General features: G+C 32.4%; 1 protein-coding gene across 2 annotated transcripts in view; it reads left to right on the top strand.

Annotated features, from left to right (window-relative positions):
- LOC146998807 (alkyldihydroxyacetonephosphate synthase, peroxisomal-like) overlaps nt 1-19,886 on the top strand; it is a 169,536-nt gene that overhangs the window by 130,997 nt on the left and 18,653 nt on the right. Inside the window, exons 17-19 of one of the 2 annotated variants that reach the window (XR_015039718.1) lie at nt 3,278-3,467; nt 8,941-8,976; nt 16,939-16,996. Coding sequence is in view for 1 of the 2 variants with exons in the window: in XM_085811680.1 (XP_085667806.1) it covers nt 3,278-3,467; nt 16,939-16,996 (248 nt within the window). In the remaining variant the exon portion in view is untranslated. The remainder of the gene's footprint in view (nt 1-3,277; nt 3,468-8,940; nt 8,977-16,938; nt 16,997-19,886) is intronic. The other variant, XM_085811680.1, reaches the window with a different exon arrangement.

The following is a 19,886-nucleotide window of genomic DNA, read 5'->3' as shown; positions in this document are numbered from 1 at the left end:
GCAATAAACATGGTTTTTAAGAATGTGTTTTTTACTTTTTATACACTAGCTGGACTCATTAAAATCATTATGTACTTTTTATGGTAACTGTTTTTGATTGCTAGTTTTTAAAGAAATAATATAGAGAATATAAAAATATGTGTGGCAACCTCTAACACCATGTCAGGAATTCTAAAGATATATTGTTTCTAAATATTTTTTGATTTTTTTGTTGAATTGAATTTTATGTGAAGAACGTGATATTTAATAAAGATAAAAAATAAAAGTTAATAATAAAAAGACAAAATAATTTTTTGTTAACCATTTTACTAAGAAACCTGAATAGTGATTTCATGAACTGAGAAAAGACTAATAAAAAATGTAAAAGTGTATGCAGTCATTTAACACTGCATAGGGAATTCTATACAGCTTTAAAAGTTTTCTGATTTTGTTGTTGAAATGTATGCAAGTGTGCAGAAAATGATGCTTAATAATAAAGTTAGAAAGATGAAAATAATGGGATAGCGGGGGCAGACTGGTTGACTGTGAGCTCAGCAAGAGCATAAAAATCTTAAACAAATCTTTTTGGGTGACTGTTAAAATCTGAAAGGTTTCAGTTCGCTTGGTCATTCTGAATTTTATTGGCATGTTCCCTTAGAATAAAGGATGGACTTCCAAATGTTAAGATTAGGGGTCAAATAATTTCGAGAAATTTTATGAACAGTTCAGAAACAAACTTTCACATTTCCCTAATAAAAATCCTGTAGAGATAATTATTTGTATGTTTCTAAATACATTACACTAGTTAAATTCCATTGCTATTTCGAATGATATCTTGTTTTATTGTTTAAATATTACTAAAAAAGTCATGGATATATGTGATCATGTTAAAAACGATATAACACATTAAACTATATATTACGTATTTGTTTACCATAGTATTCTTTATAATAATATTACAATTCTAATGTTCATATACACTCTGTCCCTAAAAAAATATATGCACCCAGAAAGAAACGAACTACTATCACAAAATGTCTATGTAGTATATGAAGAGATAAACAAATAGTTACAAATTCAGAACAAAAGATCATTTTGTTAAAAAGTTATGACATGAAAGAGGTTACATATCAGTAAGTTGTATAAGCCACCTCTGGCAGCTATACAAGTTGAAACACGATATGGCATCGAATCAAATAGGTTGCCTATGACACCCTGCAGAAGATCATGTAATAACCTTTGCAAGTCGGCAGTTAATTCTCCAGTACTTCACGATAGCTGCACCTTCCAAGCATGTCCCAAATGTGCTCTATTGGTGAGAGGTCTGGTAGCCTTGCAAGCCACGGGAGTACGTGGTATCCTTGAAGACATTGTTGGGAGAGTCACACAGTATGCAGACAAGCATCATCTTGCTGATAAATTGCACCTGGGCGACTTAATAGCATAAACAGTGCAACTGGCATTAAAATGTTATCCACATGACTGCAATCCATCATAATGTCTTGAAGGGCAACTAGAGGTGATCATGTATCCCAACAAATCTTGCTGTCACATCTTGTGTAATCACTATCTGCTGCTCGACAGCAAATACCGTATCGGACCGCTGGCCTGGCCGCCTCCCCACACTCGTGTGTGCTGGTCATCAGCTCTGAGATGAAAAATTGGGATTCATTGCTGAAAAGCACATGCCTCCATTTGGTCCCACTCTGGTTTGCCCAAGTTCAGCAAAAATCCAGTCGGCATTGTCTATAATAAGGGGTCAGTGATAGGCATTTTAATGGATGGCAGCAGCATATACCAGCTTTGGCCAGTCAACTCCCAATGATTTCCTTTGATACCAGTGAATGCCTAGAATGTGGTAAATGGCGTTGAATAGATGCTATCGACATTGTTGGTATGGAAGTGATCACTTTTGTGATTGCACAGTCCTTGCGCTCATTTGTGCTTCTTGGACATCCTGACCTTTCGCAATGGTAGACTATCCCTTCTATGATACATTGTTGCCAACATTTAGCCCTACGGCACAAGTAATCATGCTTTTAAACTCTCCCAGCTATGCATAGCACACTTACCCTTGTTTCATTGGCATCGAAATTTAAATCATTTGCATATCTCTTAGCAGACTATATTTCTGCCAGGTTTCGTGATTCTGGCTTGATTTTTTGTTTTGAGTGCATCTATTTTTTTGTGATGGAGTGTATATGTTTTAGTGTAAAACATTTCACGACATTAGTATAATAAGACTGGTTATTTACCATTTCTTCGAAATAGATTGTACAACAAAAGTCGAAGTACTTAAATCACAAGTATTACACTAAGATGTCTGATCTTTGAATCATTGTGGCTTTCTCATCATGATGACTTTCTATGGTAGTGAAAAAGTTTTAAATATATATTACATTAGGCACCACTTAATGTGATCACAATTGTCCATGGCTATTTTGATAACATTAGCTGAAGATAACACTAAACGATGAGAAAAAAAAAAACAGCAATGGAATTTAACTAATTTAATATAAATACAAGAAACATTTAAATAAGTACTTTCACTGAATTTTAATTAAGAAAATATGCAAAAATTTGTCAATGAATTGTTCATGATGTTTCTAATGCAATAGTTCAGTTTATAAATCATTTTGACTAACGCTATACCCCTAATCTTAATACTTGGAGGGCATCCCTCATGCACTGGAACAGAACATGCAAATGTAAAATTTAAAATTAGAGGAAAAAACAGTATAAATTTGATGTTTTTCTTTCTCCAAGCAGCTGGGAAGAGGAAGATTCTTCAGACTTTTTTTTGCTGTTGAAGAAGAGAAACTTATCTCTGATCATTCTCAAAATCATAGAGGTATTCAAAATCTCAGCCAAACAAAGGTTGCTTTTGGGCCTAATTTTAAACGATTGATGAAATTGGGAGAAAAAATTGTTTAATCACATTTTTTCTAATTATTTGCAAATTTTGTTAATTTAATTTGACCTTATTCTTAACTTTACTTCCGTGTCAGAAATTATTCTATAATACTTTTATAATATTAACCAAATTGTTGTTTACAATAAGCAATGTATTTCCATATTCTTGTTCGGGTGAGACTTGGACAATTTGATAACAGTATCTGAAAGATAATATAAACGGGGATCAAATTAAGCAATGTCTGCTATATATAATTTTTTTATTAATTTTTCCACATGTACAGTTTGATGGTGCATTATATAAGTATTTGCAATTAGCTTATTATGAAATGCTTAATTATGAAATACTGAAATTGAATATGAATACACCTTTTTTATCTTTCAGAGTTACTGATTTGTGTAGAAATGTAAAAGATAGAATACACAGAGAAGTGCACAGCCACGGAATACAGTATCCAGCATTTGCTTCTTGTCGTGTTACACAATCCTATGATGTTGGTGCATGTGTGTATTTTTATTTTGCATTTGGTTACATAGGAGTTTCAGATCCAGTTCATACATATGAAAGTATAGAGGTAAGGATTGTTGAATAAATTTGTAAATGAAAGATTTTAATTTTATTGTCAGTATTTCTACATGGAAATATGATTCATATGCCATCATTCTGACAGAATTTGTTACTTTGCTCATTTTATCTTTTAAAGACTAGCAGTTTGCATAATTTCTTTTAAATGTTTTTAATATCAGTGATTTCCAGCTGTTATTTTTAGAGATCTGAAAACAGGTTAAAGAATTGGCTGTATAGATCTAAATCAGGGGCTGCCATTGAGGTCAGTGTGGATCCCTGAGGGTGAATGAAATTTTAAAGGAGGTTGATAGGTGAATATGCACTGGCAATTGATTGGTGTAATGAAGATCAATAGATGACAAAAATATTTACTAATAATATTAAGTCATATCACATGAAGGGTGTGCTAAGCTTTAGTCACGTGAGAGAAATACCCCAAATAAAAGTTGTTGCTGACCAACATTATTGTCTTTTCCACTGTCTTGCTTAGTAGAATGAGATTTTAACCAAGCCAATAATTTAAGAAAACGAAACATAAAACGAACAAAAAAAAAAAAAAAAAAAAAAAAAAAAAAGAAATATTTTTTTAAAAAGGTGCTTGAGAATTAAGTTAAACATTTGTATGCAAAATATTAAAAGTAATACGTCAAACATAGTAATAATAGATAATATTAATTAAAAATACAACTTTTGTGTAATCTGAAAATTTGTTTATATTTAAAAATTAAAAATAATATATAAAACAATGAAATATAAATCCAGTAAAACATTTTTTTCAAAGCATTTGTTTACATTCCTAGTATAATTGCTGTCTTTAAAGTTATTTAAGTGCACTTATTTGTATTATTATTATGTTGTATGCTGTATATTACAAACTATGTAAGGGGAATTAATGAAGAAAACCCTTCTTCTAAAATGGATTGATGAAAGCAAGGGGTTTGGAAACCCTGATCTCAACAAAATGAAGAAATTTGTTTTAAAGTTTATTGTCTTTCCTATAAATTTTAGTTTGCTGCTTTGATTAAAATTGTTAATTCATTAGTTTCTTGTTTTCTTATCTTCTTGTAAACAGTTTCATGTATCATGTAGCCTGATCACAGAGCTTCATATATGCATCTCCACACTTTCTATTAGAAGTGTATTCAGTGTTGGAAAATTAATAATTGTAGATTTATCATAGTTCCTTAAATGATGGATTATCATGGTGTTATGCGACTGAATAGCTTTGAAACAGCATATCTGGTGAACTACCTGCACGTTGCTATTGTGAGTAACGTGTAATCAAAAGTTATGCAAATAATGAATTGTTATCCAGTTATGTATTGATTATTGCTCAGTCTAACAAATCATGCATAGTTACAACAGTAGTGAACAAAACAATGTTTCACAACTCCTATTATGCAGCTACATGATTTTAGATAGGTACAATACCAGAACTGTCATAAAAAAATCACTAATTGTTCCCACTTATTAGCCTATTTTAAAAGCTTCTATAAGAGTTAAGATTTACTGCATCGGAACTTTCAAATTTAAAAGATGTTAGAGAACTAAATTCACAGTCTTCAGCAGCCCATCATGCACTGCACAATTTAATTACATAAATATATTATATGAGAATAATAACACCAAATTGAACTAATTGGGTTTGTACAGGAAACTTTCCATCAGCTATCATGCCCAATTAAACAGTGCTGTGTACACTGCGCAAAAAAAAAGAGGGGACAGTTCTGTATCTCCCATTCTACTGGAACGATTCACGAAATTCAGATTGCATTTTCCATGTCACAAAAACATGACTTAGGATATATATTAGATTTATATATAGCACTGTTCTAATATAGACATTTTGACACAAAATCAGCCTTTTTTTTTTTTTTTAATGGCATGCCAATTTTTTTCATATTTCGATTCTACAACTCAAATTATGCCAAACTGCCAATGTATGTAAAATTCGCACAAGTAGTTTTTAAAAAATTAGCTGGCAAAATTTTAGCTCCTACATGTTTAATTGAATTCGATGCATATTTATTGACATCTACTTTTTTATTAAACTTGCATGATTCTTTCCTCCAGGTGTCGAAATTTAGGCTTAATCCATATATAATTCACACATTCTTTATTATTTATTTTTAAAATTTGTATTTTAAAATATTTTTTATAAATTTTTTTGAAAAACTTTTGGTGATATATAACCTACAAAAATTTTAACAGCATCTTATGTAGTAGATGTATTTCTAAGCATATCTACAAGAAATTAGAATTTTTTATTCAAAATTTCCCATATTCGCTCTAAGCAATAATAATACGAAATGTGCTTTACGCACTTTGTTAAAATTATTTAAAAGTATGAACGCTGATTTTTTTTTTTTTTTTTTCCCTCATGTACAATGAAAAAAAGAAATGGAAAATAGGTTACTATAAATTAAGAAGTTCGTCAAATGAATTATTCTTGGCAAAAACTGAAAAATATACATCAAGATAATTCTTTAAATTTGACACCAAAAATTACAAAATGTAATATCTAGGCATAATTTGTGTTATAGAATCGAAATATGGAAACAAAATTGCTACGATATTTCAGAAAAAGTCCGATTTTGTGTAAAAATACGTATGTTAGAATTCTTTCGAAACACGGAAAATGCAAGTTGTTTTACTGGGCCGATTCACAAAATTCAAATTGCATTTTTCATGTAAAAAAAAGCGCGACTTGTGATTTATATTAGATTTATATGTAGCATTATTCTAACATAAGTATTTTGACACAAAATCGTACTTTTTCTGAAATAACATAATTGATTATTATTTTTTTCAGCTTGCGCCAAGAAATGGCAAACTAATATATGGCAGCCTATTTTCCTTTCCCTTCGTTGTGCATGAGCAGAAAAAAGTCACATCATTCATACTTTCAAATAATTTTTAACTAGTGCCTAAACCACATTTGATTTTATTATAGCTTTCAACAAATATGCCAAATTTGAAAACGTACATAATAAATTCGCATATATCTTCGGAAATTTTGAATAAAAAACTCTAATTGTTTGCAGGTATGCTTAGAAATATGTCTACTTTAAGATGATCATAAAAATTTTACAGATTATAATTCAATTTTTTTTTAATTTATAAATATAAATCATAAAAAATGCCCGAATTTTATTTGGAATGACCCTGAATTTCGAAATGTGAAAGAAAGAATCAAATAAGTTTAATAAAAAAAGAGAGATTAATAAATATCTACCAAGCTCAATTAACATTGAGGAGCTAAAATTTTGAGGGCTAATTTTTTAAAAACTACTCATGCAATTTTTACAAAACTTGGTAGTTTGGCGCAATTTGAGTCCTAGAATTGAAATATGGAATAAATTTGGCATGCCATTTCAGAAAAACTCTGATTTTGTGTCAAAATACTTATATTAAAACAGTGCTATATATAAATCTAATACATCTCCTAAGTCGTGCTTTCAAGACATGAAAAACGCAAGTTGAATTTCATCTACCGACCCAGTTGAGTGGGAGATATAGAACGGTCCTCTTTTTTTGAGGGGGGGCAGAGTGTACATTAATTTTTAATTTTATTTTCATCGCATTTAAAAGTGCTTTGATAAATATAAAAACTTTCCTTCATTGCTTGGGGTTTTTTTGGTATCAAAGTGTAAGAAAATATTAAAATGAAACCAAAGAACATAAAATTTAGAATATCCAATTAAATGCTAATATGTTTTACATCAGAATTGAATTACAAATTGTTTAAAAATCTGACCAAAGCATTATAAAATAAAGTTAGTTTGGACTTTTTTGAAATGTTGTGCTCCACAGCATGAAAACCTTCGAGTTTCTCGTGGTTTTTAAGATTTCAAGATTGGTAGCTATACATTTGTGATTCAAATTAGAGAAGCAGAATTGTGCTACATTACTGTTGCTTTGAAATTTACAGAAATTGGAGAGCTTGTTATTGAGGTTATGGTAGAAAATATTACAGGATACCCATCATCATCTCACTAAATCAGTAATTATCAGATTGCCCATTGTTTTGTGGGCTAAAGATAGATCATAGAGATTATTAAATTTGTGATGATAATGTAATGACTCTTGAGGATATAGAGATTTTAAATGTAAATAATAAACCCAAAAGTACCTTATTTCCTTTCACATTTTTCCACTTTTTATTCATTTTTTCATCCAAAAATCAAGAGGGCAAGATGGTGGGAGTAGTTTAATTTATGAAGGATGTGGTTACAAAGAAGTCAAGGATCAACTACGGGTAATTGCCACAATGTTATTTCATTAAAAGAAATCTACATTCCAGTAAGAATACATAATAATATTAACATTATAGTGTCTAGTAAGATATTGTTATGAATACTGTATACATGTAATTAATTTTAGTAAAATTATATGTGAAATTGTGTTTATTTACATACATATATATATATGTAATGATATTTTTAAATCAATTGATTAAATTAAATTCTATTAATATTGCTTAATAATGTGTTGACGATTCTCTACCTAAATTGCATCCCTGTTCCTAAATTTTGGCGAAATCCTTTCTTTAGTATAAAATATATTAACCTGTTGGCGCCCGCCAAATCGCCAAACTCATAAATCTGTCATATTACATAAAGTACTTAAGAACACTCCTGATGAGAAGATAGCGTCACCTCGTGATTTCAATTAATATCGCTGATTGGAGGAGCCTCGTGACGTACACATATGTATAAGTAGGGCTTCTGCTCAAGGTACGAGGAGAACGCTTGTGAGATGGATGCTAAAATAAACCTACCACTTTATATTCCAAAATTTGTCTCATTCCTGTTGCCCCGGCTGCACAAAACAAATAATGTATGAGAAATTACATTTCAGAAAGCCGGTAGGATACCACCTTCAAAGGGATTATCTAAAAAAGAAGACACCCCAAGGATTATACGAATAAAATGTTACGCACTTTAGATGAATTTGCGGCTGTGCGACTTCTATGTTTCTACATTTTTCTCTAGGCGTTCTTGCTTCAAGAGAATCATCCTTCTGTTACTTGTATTCTGCAGATTATTTTATGTCCAGAGAAGCATCCTTCTGCCCCTGTGAGGTGTGATCTGTGTTTCCATCAAAAATTCATCGTTCATCAAATGTTCTCTTACCGTTGACCTACTTTTGAGAATGGAAATCTTTCCCTACGTCTACGCCGTTCTGTGTTGCTCTCGAGAGCTTTGTGCTTGTGTGGTGATTGATTGTGTTTTGCGAAAATCTAATCAAGAGTGCACAAAAATGTGTATTTTCGTGTCGATTTCATCACTCGTATTCTTGTCACAATAAGTCAAACAGAAGCAATTAGTAAAAAGATTGGCGATGCAAATGATATTATTACTATTGAATTATAATTACTGATTTAATAATAGTGCTTTTATTTTGAAAATTTTAAAAAGTATTATTTTGGTATAAATGTATTTTAAATTTGGTATTTAAAGGATGTATTTTGGTTTTAGTATTGTTTTGGGAAAATTTAAAGAGTATTTATGAAAGTAAGTTTTATTTATGAAAGTATTATTAGTTTTATTTATGAAAGTATTATTAGTTTTATTTATGAAAGTATTATTAGTTTTATTTATGAATGTATTATTAGTTTTATTTATGAAAGTATTATTAAAAAATAATGGCTAATGAAAACCTCTCTGATCCTGATGATTCATTAAGGGCAGCTAGCGCTGAACCTGAAACAAGTATAATTCCCTTTGACGCGCAGAATGATATGGATATAAATTCATGGCTTCACATACTTTAACAAAACTCATTTAGATAAAGATGAAACGTGGAAGCTTAATAATGTAGCTCGATATCTAAAAGGTAATGCACTTAGCGTATATGTCAAAAGCTGCCATAAAATTACTAAATATGTGGAATTAGTCCAAATTTTAAAGGAAAATTTTTTCGACCCCACTTTAACTACGTTTGGTGATTTTGCCAATTACAAGTACAATCATAAAGAGGACATAATGCAATATTTTCTCAAAAAATTAGATATTGGTAAAAAATTAAATCTAACTCATGAAATGATCTTGGAGGGTCTGACGGATGGCCTTCCTATAGAATTAAAATCCTTAATGACGATCAACGCACCCTCTGACCCCATCTCTTGGCTTACTCATGTCCATAAGCTTATTAAGATTAGCGAAAATCAACAAATCAAAAGTGCACCTCCCAGATTTGTTACTCCGATTGGGAACAGTCCCCAAGATTACAATCGATTTAATAGAAGTAGAATTTCAACTTCAAGCTATGAAACTACTGTGAAACAAGATTCTCCTAGACCCAACAATTTCCAACGTTTTCAGAGACCAAGTAATTTTTATAATCGGTTCAGTGGTCCAAGATTAACAAGTCATCATAATTATAATTCTCAAAACCGATTGCCATTGTCACCCAGTCCCTGTAGACTTGGTACCCGGAACGGTATCCCAAATGCTTTTCACTGGTTTCAGGTTTGTCCTTTCAGAGGGGAGAGATCTGATACACCTAATGTTACGCCCCTTGCAATAGAACCAACCCCAGAAACCCCTCACAGTAGTTGACTATTAAAGGTGTCGGGATATTTGTCCAATAAGAAACGTCTAGAGTGTGTTGTAGACAGTGGTGCCACCATATCAATAATTTCTTCCGAAACGGCTAGACAATTACGTTTAAAAGTACAAAGAGTTAGATCATTTTCAGTAACCCAAACTAAAGGAAAAATAATCTTCCAACAAAATATGTTGCATACAAATGAAAATTGGACGGATTAGTAACCAAATTACCTTGTTTGTTCTTGATAATAATTTGAATTATGTAATTTTAGGACTTTATGAATGCAAATTATTTGAGTTGAGTATTGATTGTACTAATTTAAAAATTAAACAGAGAGCTATTGTACTAATGATGACTGCCATTTTGACAGCCGACCCATATCTCTACACCTCCAACTTCAAGGTGGTACAACAAATGTTTATCCATGTGTTAATAATGATGACGATGTAAGAAATTTTCCAACCTGTAAATCTCGGACTACAAATCCAAAGGAATTAGTTTCTCAGTCTAACATTTATGTGAAAAATGCTGTTTCTAATACTGTCGATAACAAAGAGTATAACTTGGAAAAATTGTTAAATGATTATTCATCTGTGTTTTCTAAAAATAAGTATGATGTAGGAAAAATTAATATTGAACCTCAACGAATTAATTTAAATTTTGATTTGCCTGTATCATTAAGACCTTATAGAACATCCCCTATGGAAGAAGAGGAAATTAAGACCCAAATTGATCAATTATTACAAGCAGGTATAATTAAAGAAAGTTGTAGCCCATATTCGTCCCTCATGACTTTAGTACTTAAACGTGAGGAAGGTAAGAAAACTAGATTGTGTATAGATTATCGAAAATTGAATTCCCTAGCTAAAACAGATGCAAACCCTCTTCCTCGCATTGACACTTTGTTAGACAAATTAAATAAAGCAAAAGTATTTTCTACAATTGATTTGAGATCTGGTTTCTGGCATATCCCGATTCACCCTGCAGATACTGAGAAATTAGCTTTTTGCATGAATTTTGGATTAGTCGAATGGCTAAGACTCCCTTTTGGTTTCAAAAATGCTCCTGCAATTTTTAACAGAACAATTAGACGAATATTAACAAAAAATAAAATTAATTTCGCTTGCAGTTACTTTGATGATATCATCGTTTACTCTTCCTCTGAGAAGGAACATTTGGAACATTTAAAAATTTTATTTGAGGTGTTTAAAGAGGAGCATATTAAATTGAATCGAAACAAGTGTGTGTTCGCCAGAGATCAGATCACATTTCTTGGCTATGAAATAAAAAAATGGTAGAATAATTCCCGATAACCATAATATAGAAATTATTAAGAAACTTAAAAACCCCAGTAACACCAAAGAGTTACAAAGAGTTTTGGGAAGTGTGAATGTGTATCAAAGATTCATTCCGAATTATGCAACTATTAGAGCTCTATTAAACAGACTCTTGAAAAAAGATGTCAAGTGGGAATGGGATGACCAATGTCAAAAAGCTTTCGACGAAATGAAAAGAATACTGATTTCCAAACCTGTTTTACAATTGTATGATTCCAGTAGGCCATGTCATATTTTTGTTGACGCTTCTCAAACTGCTGTTGGAGCTGTTTTGAAACAACCAGATGAAAATGATGTCCTTCGCCCTGTATCATATCATTCCCGAACTTTAAGAAATTATGAGAAAAATTATACGATTACTGAGTTAGAATGTTTGGCCATAGTAGATGCCCTAGACAAATTCTATTACTATCTGCATGGACAAAAATTTGTTATACGTACGGACCATGCAGCCCTCGTTTGGCTCAAAAATGTTAAAAATTTAAAAGGTAGACTCTTCCATTGGTCACTCAAACTAAGTATATGAAGTAAAGTATCAGAAGGGCTCTACCAATATTGAAGCTGACATGCTTTCTAGACATCCTGTTTCACAGCACCTCCAACATTATGTACATTTACTTGATAGAAATGAAATAATCCAAGAACAAAAAACTGATATTGTCTGCGGAAAAAATTACCAAGAGATAAATGATATGATGGTAATTAAGAAAAAGAATTTTTATAAAATTGTAGTACCTAAATCTTTAAGATTAAAATTGTTGAATAAAACCCATGAAAATTTTGGTCACCCGGGAGTTCAAATTATGCTTAACTTAATCACCCCTCAATATTATTGGCCTCATATTAGCGAAGATATCGGAAATTTTGTTAAACATTGTCATACTTGTCAACTTAATAAAAAGAAAAAACAGAAAAAATTTGGTCTTATGCAAGACGTACCCCCAACAGACAAACCTTTCAAATGTCTCTCTATTGACACTGTGGGAGGATTTAATTATTATAATTCTACAAAAAAATATTTACATATAGTTATTGACCATGCAACAAGATATGTCTGGGCTTTTCCCTCTAAAAGTGTAACTTCAGAAACCTATGCCAATTGTCTAAAACAAATATTTCAAATACAAGTCCCCGAAAAAATTCTGAGTGACAGAAATGCAGCCTTCACTTCCTCTAGATTCAAAAAATTTCTTAAAAAGCATAATGTTAAACAACTTCATCTCACCATCCCCAGACAAATGGTAAAGTAGAAAGAGTAAATCAATCAATAGTAAGTCGACTAAAATGTAAAGTAAATTCTTCTTCTAAAAAAGTACCGTGGACTAAAGTGCTAGAGCAAGTTGTTATCGAATATAACAACTCCCCTCATACGGTAACTAAGTTCACCCCAGCATACTTACTATTTGGTAACCTCCCTTTTGAATCTCCAATTGATCAAAATAAATACCCTTCCTTAAATGAAGCAAGGGCTTTAGCAAAGAAAAGAACTATCGAATACCACCGAAAGAATAAAACTAGATATGACATCAGATTTGTAGAATCTAAATTTCAACCTGGAGATTTTGTCCTTTACGAGGAATTCGAATACCCAAATACTAGAAAATTGACTTCACCCTATTCAGGCCCTTATCAGATTATGAATAAATTATCTGAAGTTAATTATGAAATCGACAGGGAAAATTTTCACACGAAGAAACCAACTGAGATTGTACATGCGTCAAAATTAAGGTTCTATTATCCACCCGAGAACTTTAAATTACATCATGAATAAATCAAAATTTATAAATCAATAAACTATCCATAACCCTTGTTTTAGTTTTCATCCTGTTGTCCCCCTTAATAATTGATTTATCTCTCAGTGTCTGAAAAGTTTGTCTGCCCTTTTCTTTTACTGGGCTCCTTCAAACTTGAGTTTCAGGTTCAATGCACTTTCCGTGTGGGAAACACTCAATTGAGGCTATACTACAAGTAGAGTACTATACCCTCACATTTCCTTGAGCTCATGTTTTCCTATGTTTGTGTTATAAATTGTAGCAACAGTTGAAAAAGTTAAATTTCAGTTGTTGAAACTTCTGAATTTCATTTTATGTTTCTGCAGCATCGTGTACAAAAACTGGTATGGATGTTGGAAGTTAAATTTTGTTTTGTTATCATTAATAAGAGAAAAATAGAGTGACAAAATATGTTAAAAACCTAGAAAAATGTGTATTTTCAACAAGAGTATAAGAGTTCTAGTATCGTGACATAAAAACTCAAATGTTTTCAGTGCCAATGCTAATCCATAATTCTAGCGCTAATTAAATGATCCGGAGATCTCCAAAGACCAGTAAAAGACTGAAGATGAGCCTGAATGACAACTCTAATGATTGTACGGACTCATACACAAACTGTGAATGGCATGCCCTAAGATATAAACTTACAAATTCAGTTATATTACTATTTCCTATTGCCGCGTAGCTAACCAGCAATATGTTATTAGTGCTTTATTTGTTCTGCACTTAGTTACTATATTATAATTTCATTAATCATTTATTATATTGTATATACTGTTTTAATTATATTCAAATATTTTATGTCATAATTTATGTAAACATTTTGTGTGCCTTGAGGTAAACCCAATCAGTTTTCCTACTCACTTAATTTCCTAATAACTAAATTTTCTGCTCTCACTATCTGGACTGTCTTGGGTCGACGGCCGCAACTGCAAGCCTTTTCAGATGGGGGGGGGATAATCTGTAATGATATTTTTAAATCAATTGATTAAATTAAATTCTATTAATATTGCTTAATAATGTGTTGGCGATTCTCTACCTAAATTGCATCCCTGTTCCTAAATTTTGGCGAAATCCTTTCTTTAGTATAAAATATATTAACCTGTTGGCGCCCGCCAAATCTCCAAACTCGTAAATTTGTCATATTACATAAAGTACTTAAGAACACTCCTGATGAGAAGATAGCGTCACCTCATGATTTCAATTAATATCGTTGATTGGAGGAGCCTCGTGACGTACACATATGTATAAGTAGGGCTTCTGCTCAAGGTACGAGGAGAACGCTTGTGAGATGGATGCTAAAATAAACCTACCACTTTATATTCCAAAATTTGTCTCATTCCTGTTGCCCCGGCTGCACAAAGCAAATAATGTATGAGAAATTACATTTCATATATATATATATACGAGGGCTATCCAGAAAGTAGATTACGTTTTGGAATAAAAAAATAAACAAAGTATAGGAAACAAATTTTATTATATACAGATGAAAGCCACACTCAAATACTACTTTTCTACATAGTCACCATACAAATTAAGGCATTTATCGTAGCGATGTACGAGCTTGGAAATTCCTTCGTCGAAAAATTCGGCCGCCTGCGCCTTCAACCACTTCGTTACCTCTTCTTGCAGCTGTGCGTCGTCATCAAAACGCTGCATAGCCAGCCACTTCTTCATTGCTGGATATAGGTGGAAGTCGCTCGGTGCCAGGTCTCAAAGAAAGTTCCGTTATTGTGAAATTTCGATTTTCACGGACTTTAGCATCGACTTTTTCGAGAAGTTCGGCGGTCACTATGCTGGGTCTCCCACTTCGATCTTCGTCGTGAACATTGGTTCGGCCATTTTGAAATCTTATGACCCACTGACGCACTCCACCTTCAGTGATAATGTTGTCCCCATACACTTCACGAAGCTGCCGATAGATTTCTATCGGTTTACAGTTTTTTGCAGTCAGAAACCTTATTACTGAGCGCACCTCGCAGCTCGCGGGATTTTCAATTAACGCAGACATTTCAAACCGTCACAGTATCTGAACGGAGCACAGCACGAACCTCTCACTAGCACGGCTAGATGCAGACTGAGCTGCGCAACGCTCTGACCCCAAGATGGCCGCGCTAGCCCCGCCCCTAGCGGACACAGACGGAAACGTAATCTACTTCCTGGATGGCCCTCGTATATATATATATATATATACACACACACACATATAATGTAGCATGAAATGCTTTAAAGAGAAGATGCTCTGCCAGGAAAATAAGAATACAGGGCCTAGTCTATTTAGCATTGAGTAAATGGCTATCTTGCTAAAGCTGGTGATGGTTTGCACGACTAATTTTTGTTGCCAAATTTGGTGAGATATCGTCAAAAGTGGCCAAATTTAGCAACATTTTGGTTTGATCCCTGTATAACTGGAATGGGTATTGTAATTGAATAACTGTAACTGTATATGGACCTCATATACCTTCCAGTAGTTTCGAAAAGTGGAAGGTGCTAGAGATTTCTCAGCAGCTAGGAAAAACTAGATAAAACATACAGAGCATCAGTTTCTCAGTAGTTATTAGTTCAGAGTTGATCCGTGTGAGATTCGCTCTTTAGGTCTGCTTCGTATTGCATTGTGTTTAATGCTGTTAGTAGTTTGAAGTGTAACTGCTAATTGTACTGTGTGATACTGAGAAGAGCTGTCCGCGTATTTTTGTGAAAAGTTTTAGAACTGTGAAAAATAATACTTTGATAATTTTTTTCCAGCTATCATCACTTCTGTGTGCATTCAATGCATTAGGAACCCATACATATGCAACGATATCTTCATTTCTACTTCTCAGTAACTTGAATCCTCTTATTGCTGTCTCTGTTACTCCTTAGACCTCATATCATCCATAAATAGTTAGATAGTGTGAATATGCAGCTGACTTGTGAAATCTCAGATTCCATATCGGTTCCTGTTGGCTTTGCCGTAATAGGTTGGTTCTCGTATTAGGTTGGTATAAAGTTTAACAGTTAGAAAGAAAAAGTTTGGTGTAAGCCTACCCAGATAGTTTGCAAGGGTCTGTCCTTGTTACTAAGATAAAAACAATCACTATGTGAATGTATCCATTTTAAAATTTGAGGAGTTTGTTTTCTAAAAGTATTGAAGAAAAGTGAAAAATGTACAAATATTTTTTCAATTTTCAAAATTCAGCCTTAAAAATGAAATACATAGTAGCGTGAAGGAAATGGGACTATTATACAAATATACTGTTACAAATGACTTTTTAATTTTAAGATAGTAATGTGCTGACAAAATTCCAAAGTAATTCCGTTTTGCATTCAGGTTTTATAAAAATGTGAATTTCCTGCTTGTATGAGTGATTTCTCTGAACTAGCCGATTAAAATTTCAAGAAATTTTCGCTAATTATATAAATATTGTACCTGCATAATTTTAAAATCGATAATATAACTTATTTTATATCAGAAGTTTAGCCCCAGTTCTCTTTGATACTAACATAATCTCCCAACTATGTGTATTTTCTTTATATCTGTTACTTGTAAATAACTATATATATTACAAGCAACCTTTATTAAGTATACAAAAGGTAAACAGAATTATTAAACTAGATAAATTTAATAGGAATGTAATATGGCAAGATATAATACAGTCATGTAAAGAAAAATATGTCTTGATGGCGAAACATCTCCACGGTGAAATGGCAATGACGAAAAGTCCTAGACCCTAGCGTGAAAACCTCCCAGTTTCACCTTGTTTATATAGATAGCAATGTTCTGCAGTTCCTTTTGTAATTGTTCTTATACAATATGTATGTTTTTATATTTCAGACTGCTGCACGAGATGAAATTATTGCTAGTGGAGGTAGTATTTCTCATCATCATGGAGGTAATATATGCATTTTAATCAGTTTTCAAAGCATTTAATTACTTCTTGGCAATGGCAATTTTTATTACATTATTTTAAAGTATGAGCTCTTAAATCAAAAATCTGAGGAGGAAGCTCTAAATTTTATTATCAGCATTGAGGGGTAAAAATATTAAAATGTACTCTTTTTTTTTTTTTTTTTTTTTTTCTTTTCTTCATTATCAATCTTATATTGGGAGGTAATGCAATTAAAGTTTAACATGACTATCATATAGTCATAGGTGCCATTTTCATGCTTTCATTTTAAATACTATAATGTATTTTGTAGTTTTATCAAAATAACAGATAGCTTCCTAGTAAAACATAAATTGTATTCTCAATTCATGAAGATAGATAATTTAAATAAAATTCTATCTGTTACAGCTTCACACTCCAGCTTACTATTACAGTTTGTTTCCCTACAAATTTTTCATACATCAACTACTGGTAAAACTTTCGGAATTACATTTTTTGAACATTTTCTAACGTTGCTCAGCAATAGTTACACGACACAAATATGGCATTGCCACCCCAGTGTCAAGGACAATAAATGTAATTATTTATTAAATAATAAAATATTACAACCTGTTCCCCCTCCAGATAAACTTTAATTGATATTTTTATAAATTAAAGTTTACAATTTTTTTTCTTTCAGAACAACACAATATCATATCCATAATTGAAATACAACATATAATAACATACTGTCAAAAAGAGAGGAAAGAACAAAATATTTTTTTATCTATATAGAGAAACAAATTCTTTAATCATGTTAGGGAGTACAACTTAATGCGTCTGCATTTTTATGGTTTTACCACTTCAACGAATGACTGTGTAATTGATTGTAGGGTTATATGTGTGTGTGATTATAGCAAAGCCTCAAGGGCTATTTGCGTAAGAGGACGGATACCTTCGTGGAGGACTTTCTTAGGGAAACTGGCTCGTATACACGATACACATGGGGAAAACCACGAAAACGCTCATGCAGCCAGCCCATTTGCGGGATTCGAACCTCGTACCAAACTACCAGTGTTCAGCGACTTTACCGCTTGGCCGCTGGTGGGCATGTAGGGTTGTAAGTGCCCATCTCATAAGTCTCAGATTAAGACTCACATTATTTTTTAGCTAAACTAAGGTATTATGATCAGTCATGATGAGGAATTTCGTTTGCCCATCTAAATAACATTGCAATTTCTTTACAGCGAATATTATGGTGGCACATTCCTTTTTCTGTGGTAGAGTACTTTTTCCAGTTTCTGTAAACTTCTGAGATATAATACTGGATGTTCATTGTCTTGTTCATATGAGCTAAAATAACACCCGTACCAGAGTTTAAGCATCAGTTTGCAAAATAAACTCCATATTGAAATCAGGTGCATGTAGTTTAGGCTTTTGTATCAGTTTTTCCTTTAGCTCTTCAAATACTTTTGTGCACTCTTCTGTCTAATTTATTTTGCATTTCTTTAAGTTTCCTTTCAAAGTTTCAGTTAAAGGTGCTGATATAGATGAAAGCATGGGAATGTAATGATTATAATATCCTGCTAATCCTAAAAATGCTCTGACTTGACTTTTTGTGGATGGCACGGGAAAATCAAGAACAACTTTTAATTTGACTTCACTTGGCATTCTTATACCATGACCTACAATATGTCTTAGATAGTTTACTCTATTTTGAGTAAATTTACATTTTATAGGTTTAATGGTTAAACCAACATCCTTTATTTTTGTCAAAGTGACTTTCAGATGACTTAGATGTTCTTCCCATGTGTTTGAAAAGATTGCCACATATGGAACAGCAAAGTTTTCACAACCATAAAGGATTTTGCCCGTCATTTCCTTAAATAAAGGTGCATTTTTAAGTCCGAAAGCCATCTGTGGAGTCTAAATGTGCCAAAGCTTTTAACAAAAGTGGCTAATCTTTGGGCATTAGGTGTTAATGGTATTTGCCAGTATCTCTTTGTTAACCCTCAGCTGGAGGGGCTGGCATATGGTACAGTTTTAGAGGGGTCGTTTTTCGAGCCTCTGCTTCATGTTTGAAACTATTTAATCTTATACATGGCATTAATAAGGTGATTCGTCATAGTAAAAATGATATAAGAAAAAGAATAACAGAAAAAAGCAGTGAAGATGGAAATTACGAATTTTTAATTAATTCAAAAAATGGAATGCGCTGGAAATGTAATTTAAAGTTGTATAGTATTCTGTATTATTTTCTGTATGAAAATTATAAGATCATAAATCAAATTTACAAATGATAAATATTCCGTAAAGAAAAGTTTGGTAAGTAATAAATTTTCACAAATGAAAAATTAAAAATCTTTTGCTACATTAAATCTCTTCAGTTTGTCCATGTTCACTGCAGCAGGGTTTGCAAAGTTGTACTGTCTTGCCCAGATGATTTTTGCAGGTAAACTTATAATACTCGGAACATTTTATGGTAGAGTAATTATTTATTCTACTGCACTCAGCGCAGCCTCCTTTGATCTTTTTTGCAGGTGGTTCCTCGTCCCTTTCGGCTGTCTTGTCCGCTTCTGTTGTTACCAGCCTCTTAATAATAGCTTTGGAATGCGACAGGAGAAATGGCATTTTCAGACCATTCTGAAGATGTGGTTTCATCAAAGATGTAGCTAGATTTTTCAAAAAATATCTTCTAAACTTGATGGTTGCATCAGGTTTGGCGAAGTTCAAGAGCACTTGCGAATTTATGCCCGCTACGTTTAGCAGTGCAAAAAATATTTTCATTGTCTACCTTTTTGGTTTTTCGGGTGACAGTGAAATTACTACAAAGTTGGTCTACGGTGTCAACTCTGCCTTTACATTTGTTTTAATCCCGGATTATGTGAGGTTTATTTGTTTCCTGGTCAATTTTGCC

The sequence above is a fragment of the Stegodyphus dumicola genome, chromosome 2 (genome assembly GCF_044657685.1).
Source record: "Stegodyphus dumicola isolate Sdum_Otavi_A_Nest chromosome 2, ASM4465768v1".
In the NCBI taxonomy this organism is placed as follows: Eukaryota; Metazoa; Arthropoda; class Arachnida; order Araneae; family Eresidae; genus Stegodyphus; species Stegodyphus dumicola.
This window is presented reverse-complemented; position numbering and strand designations above follow the sequence as displayed.